We start from the raw sequence: 6,094 nt of genomic DNA on the forward strand, positions 1-6,094 counted from the left end.
TTTTCTCAGTGGGTCGCGTTTCCGAATCGGTGGTAGCGACGCACTGCTCTTGTTAGGGCCAGTGTTAGCAACACTCCCGGTTTGAGCCCCGTGAGCTTACCCACTCGCCCGGTTACGCTGACATAGACTCTCAAGGCTTAGATAGGGAAAAAAACCCCGCCTAGAAACACTGAATTAATGAGATTGACGAGAAATTGTTTTATCATATCATTATCGTCTAACAAGGCTAGTGATGTTTATTATATATTTGTAATAAAAAAAATTGTACTCTAAATTGAAATAGAATCATTCCTCGGTGCTATTATACACGCCCTTCGTGCTCAAAATCGCAGATTCGAGACAGATTTTCTATTATTTTTTACTTCGTCTTTTAGAAATCACCATCAATGTTTTTTTTTATTGCTTAGATGGATGGATGAGCTCACAGCCCACCCGGTGTTAAGTGGTTACTGAAGCCCATAGACATCTACAACATAAATGCGCTACCCGCCTTGCGCTACGTACGAATGCACCGGACTTCTTATCCTTTAGGCCACGACGACAATTTATTTGTCAATGCGTAAAACGTTAAGAAAAAACTACATCTGCTTATTGTTTGCAGTCTTGCAAGTGTCGTACAGTGTCTCCTTGCATTCGCAATCTTCATAACTCACGGACTGGCTTGCTACGTCGCCATTGACATCCTCTGGAACGAATACATCGGTGTGCGACTACTGAACAGCAAGTTCCGTGTCGTATGGGAATATATTGTGAGGACTATCATCGTACTGATCACTTGTAAGTATTCTAACCACAAGCATGAGTATAGCAAAATAATTGATTTAAATTTTCCACGTAATGTCGTACCTGACCCTGCGAATAAGTTATTCGTGGACCTGACCCTACACTACTATGTTTAGAAACAATATTTTGTGAAACGTCTTAAACATTGAGCTATTAGTGTTGGTATTGTCCTGCCTTTATATGGTTCATTTAATTCAATGCCACACTGTTGAAACAATTACATTTTTCCTTTAGAATAAATTCGCTTTAGAAATCGCTTAATACCTATACAATGGTACAAGACTTTCATTAAACTTTATTGCGTCACGCTTCCGCGAACTACACAATCTTGATTTGAATTATTACCTGGAATTCGTTTTAGTAGTGTTTGTATTGAATATGTATTTTGGTTACATACAAACAAAATTCTTAATGTAGCAGCCGATGTTACGTTGTCAGTCATACAAATCAGATGAAACATAAAAATGGTGTATTCTCGTTAATAAAAAAACAGAAACGATTATTTCATGTCGAAAATTATTATATTTTATTTTATTGGTTAGATGGGTGAACGAGCTCACAGCATACCTGGTGTTAACTGGATCCCATAGACATCTACAACGTAAATGCGCCACCAACCTTGAGATATAAGTTTTAAGGTCTCAAGTATAGGTACAACGGCTGCCCCACCCTTCAAACCGAAACGCATTACTGTTTCACGGTAGAAATAGGCAAGGCGGTGGTACCTACCCGCCCGAACTCACAAGAGGTCCTACCACCAGTAGTAATTCGATAATTCTTATTGATTACAGTCGGCTTAGCTGCGGCGGTTCCGGAATTGGATCTGTTCATTTCCCTGTTCGGTGCTCTGTGTCTGTCTGCTCTCGGGCTAGCATTCCCTGCCTTCATACAAAGCTGCACGTACTGGTACTATGTTTCACGCTCTGAACGCATTCGTATGATCATCAAGAACATCATTGTAGTGTTGTTCGGGGTTTTGGGCCTAATCGTCGGCACATGGACGTCACTGCAGAGCATCATCCAGAAGTTCTCAGGACCACACAATCCAATTGTCAACGGCACGCACTTTACAATGTTAAATGAAACAACGCTTCCTTGATCGACATCGGGAATTTAGTGAGTAATCATCAGTGATAACTCATACAGGATCACATATAAAAACTCAATTTATGTGTGATCATTATGTGTGCCATTTGGAGCGGTTCGGACCACACTAACATACCGGTACACGCAATATCCATAGAGTTAGCAATGTTATATAAGAAAACAACCCTCGAATAAGTTTTAAAGTATTGTTACGTTTCTTCCAAGATATATGATAATTCATAGATTAGATAGTAAATTAATTGTTGTCGACGACAAATTTGTATAAGTTGTAACGTCAGGTGACTAGAATGGGCTTCAGAAATGGATGTAGTACAAAAGCTAACTGTAGAATTGACAAAACTTTAATAGTGTAGAAAGTTACGCCCCATTATAATTAGACGCATTTCATGAGGGTTCTTAGATGAAAAGCACTCATCAGATTAATAAATAACATTTATTTACTTATTTACAAATAAGAACAAAATCTGTGAAACTTAGTTATTGCAGATTAAATACAAGTAACATAACTAATTATATTTTAGTTAATGGAATATCCTAGAAATAGTGAGAGTGATGTCGAGTAGAGCGAGGCATTTCCGTAATTTTAAGATAACTGCTAAGTACAATGTGTAATAATAACATAAAGTTTTTTTATGAACCCATATCATATTATGATGAAAGAAAGAACATGAGATTAAATCATCATTTTCGTTAAAACAACTTAGTCTTCGACTATTGTAAATGCGATATTCGCTGGTTCTTCGTTTCATAATATTGTAATAATTTGTTAGTATTACCTAATATGTATATTATTGTATTAACTATTTTAGATTAGTTTAAATCTTTAGATTTTAAGATTCGTATTGCAATCATTACCGACAAGGAACTAGGAGCCTTAGCTTTGTTCTTTCAGTATTACGAGTACAAAAAAGGTTACAAATAAACGTTTTGTCATTTTTTTTTTATTTCAATCAAGTAAATACTTAAACTATAAAATAAACTCAAAAGCAAAACGTCGTATGCGTATTTATATTTAAATTATTTATCGTTCTTAATCGCCACCGGAATACAAACTCTAAATTCTTTTGAATTTACATAATATTTTAGCTTTAATAGGTTTTTTTTCTACTTTTGTATAATTTTGTGTTTTGATGTATTCATTTGTATTTATATAAAAAAAATACAATAATATCGTCGTTGTCAACCAAAATCTGCTGTAAAATAATAGATATTTTGTCCAGTAAAAATACTACATTTTAATTTCCCACACTTTTTAATTGCTGTAGAGCCGCTATTTCATCTCCGTTAAAATTTTAATTAAGAAAGAATGAAACACGCTGCCGTTTTCCGGGGTAAAGAGTTGTTTGTAATAAACAGTTGTGTAACAAACATTTAAACACGCTAAATTCATAATGTATATGTCCGCTTAGATAAACACAAACATAATATTTATTGAAACAAAAAAAAGATATGAAATTAGATCCTATAATTTAAGAAGATGTTTACTTTATTCCGAACAATATTTGTATTTTTTTATATTGTGAATCTTCTTATTTATGTAAAAAATTGAAAACAAAGATGAGATTCACAATTGTTTTTTTTAATAATCGATACGGAACGTGCTGTTTTGCACCAATGAGTTTTGCTTTAAAATAAATAAATTGCTTTGTTTTGCAGCTGAGCTACGTGTGCACATGTAAAATCTAATTTATATTTCATACAATGAATAGCAATACGGAATCATAAACTATAGTATCGTTGTAACTGTGATGTTGGTATAATATTTATTAGTTTTGTTATTTGGTTGGCTGTTAAGCTACTCGTAGAGAAGTCAGTGATATTGTGCTCAGAGCAATCTAGGGTGAAAACCCTTTAAATATATTATATATTGTGAAAATTGGTTGTTTCAGTTGTCTTTATGTATTCCTGCTCCTCCGGTTCACTTTGTTTAATACAATGTCATTATGAATATTTTTAATTACATTAAAAACTATGTTAGGTAAGTACAAGTTCCGGGTGATGGAAGGCCGGCTATCCTCGACCCACGCTGGTTCTGACCTAGCGGGGTATTTCGTAGGATAACCCATTCTAACCAGCGCCATCTAGGCGGGCTTCGGACAGCCTGCCGACCGAGAGGGCTGGTGGTCGTGCCGTCGACGCCCGCTGGCCCGGTGTCCCGAGGGGGAGGGTGATAGGAGAGATGTGCTCCGCACTAAGCTCTTCACTCTCCCCCCTTTGCCTTTTCATAAGTTCTGTCTCATGCGAGGCTCGGACGTGGATTTTTTAGCGACAGGAGATTTTAGTCGGTTCGAGTCCGACATACCCCGCCCCAGTGGAGGGTGGGAGACCGGCGATTTCCTCCTGACCAAAAAAAAGGTAAGTACAAGTAAAGAAATATCTACTACAGTTTGAAACACTAGTAAAAATCCTAGTCCGCAAAGGTACCTATTCATTTTATCAGAATTAGACAGAAAAATGATGATTATACGTCACAAAGCAATTTAAATTGGTATATTAATTATTTTACTCTTGAAATCAAAACACATGATCACTTGCGGGTACAATAAACAAATATGTAAATAATAATGTACTGGTCCAACATTGAAAATTAACTAATGATTGCATGGGCATCACAGAGGGATAGAAGCGTTTCAAATAAACTGTTTAAATATTTTTTTTATTGCTTATATGGGTGGACGAGCTCACAGCCCACCTGATGTTAAGTGGTTACTTGAGCCCATAGACACCTACAACGTAAATGCGCCACCTACCTTGAGATATAAGTTCTAAGGTCTCAGTATAGTTACAACGGCTGCCCCTCCCTTCCGAAACGCATTACTGCTTCACGGCAGAAATAGGCAAGGCGGTGGTACCCACCCGTCCGGACTCACAAGAGGTCCTACCACCAGTAACTATAACAGTAAGTAAATCACCACCAGTAAGTAAATCATTTGAAAGCTTCAAATAAGCGCTCTTATCAAGTCCGAATACAATGTTTTACTGCTCAAGGTCACCATGAACAATGAGGATTTATTTTATTTTATAAATGGTTACCGGAGCCTATCGGAGACATCAACAACGAAAATGCCGCCATTCACCTTGAGACATGAATTATATGTATGTCGCAATTTTACAATACAATGGCTGCCCCCAACTAAAAAGCAAAACGTATTACGGGTTCACGACAAAAATAGGCCGGGCGATATTACCTACCTACCCATGGGGGCTCACAAGATCCTTATCAACGGTAATTACTAAAATTGCGGATCTCTTTTTTATTACATGATGTTATTCATTCACTGTGGAAGTCATTCGTGGACATTTGAAGGATGTATTTTAGTTAAAAAGTTAGTCGCATCTCTTGATACGAATGAACCGGGCGTCTTATCCTGGATGCCACGATTTCTTCCTTCCAACAAATACTTTTGTTAACAGTGGACATGCACACTATTCAAAAACAACTATAAAAAACTCAAAGATTATGTTGCACGATACTCTAAATCTGTTCTAAATATAAATATGAAAAAATTGTCACTAATGACGTAATTGGTAAGTAGTAATTAGCATCTAAAGCATTGAAGGTTGAAGTTATCGTGCTGAGACACTTGGCAATGAAGTCCAGTGCTAAAAAACTGCGTTGTTTACTTTACGCATATTGCCCACGGTTTTGTTATTATTCTTTTTTCCTAAGTCGTATGTTGACAAACAAAGCGAAGGGAACTCACAAGTTTTCAGCTTTTAGGTAAAACGTTTTATTAATTATTACAATACTTCGACGTAGATACGGAGCATTAAGCTTGCTAAAGACGACTTAGTAACTTTATAATTTGATTTTGGCGAGTTTTCCTTAAAAAATATTTTTACTTATTCGTTGTTAGGCTAGGGCGCTATTCCAAATACTCCTGGACGGGTAGGTGAGCTTACTGGCTCAAGCTGAGAAAATTTGCTAAAACTAACCCTAGCAAGAGCAATACTTCGCTGAATCTACCACCGGATCGGAATCGATCCTATTGAGAAGATCCCGCGAAAAACGCAATGGGCTCTGTCTTTAGGACCGTAACGTAACTTAGTCGTGACCATTGCATCAAACTCCGAATACTAAGAAATTTTAACAAAAGTACCGACTCTTGGAGATAAACAAACCTCCGGGACGTAGTAGCCAGAAACCGGCTCCAACCAATCCTTTAAGAAGAGGCCATTAGTATTATTTCGTCGCTGAATTAAC

General features: G+C 36.8%; 1 protein-coding gene across 1 annotated transcript in view; it reads left to right on the plus strand.

Annotated features, from left to right (window-relative positions):
• Window positions 1-3,766, plus strand: part of LOC101744744 (proton-coupled amino acid transporter-like protein CG1139) — a 70,406-nt gene extending 66,640 nt beyond the window's left edge. The window contains exons 7-8 of the mRNA XM_038019615.2: window positions 602-777; window positions 1,575-3,766. Coding sequence (XP_037875543.1) covers window positions 602-777; window positions 1,575-1,882 — 484 coding nt within the window. The 3' untranslated portion in view covers window positions 1,883-3,766. The remainder of the gene's footprint in view (window positions 1-601; window positions 778-1,574) is intronic.
• Window positions 3,767-6,094: the final 2,328 nt, after the last annotated feature.

The sequence above is a fragment of the Bombyx mori genome, chromosome 1 (assembly GCF_030269925.1).
Source record: "Bombyx mori chromosome 1, ASM3026992v2".
Lineage (NCBI taxonomy): Eukaryota > Metazoa > Arthropoda > Insecta > Lepidoptera > Bombycidae > Bombyx > Bombyx mori.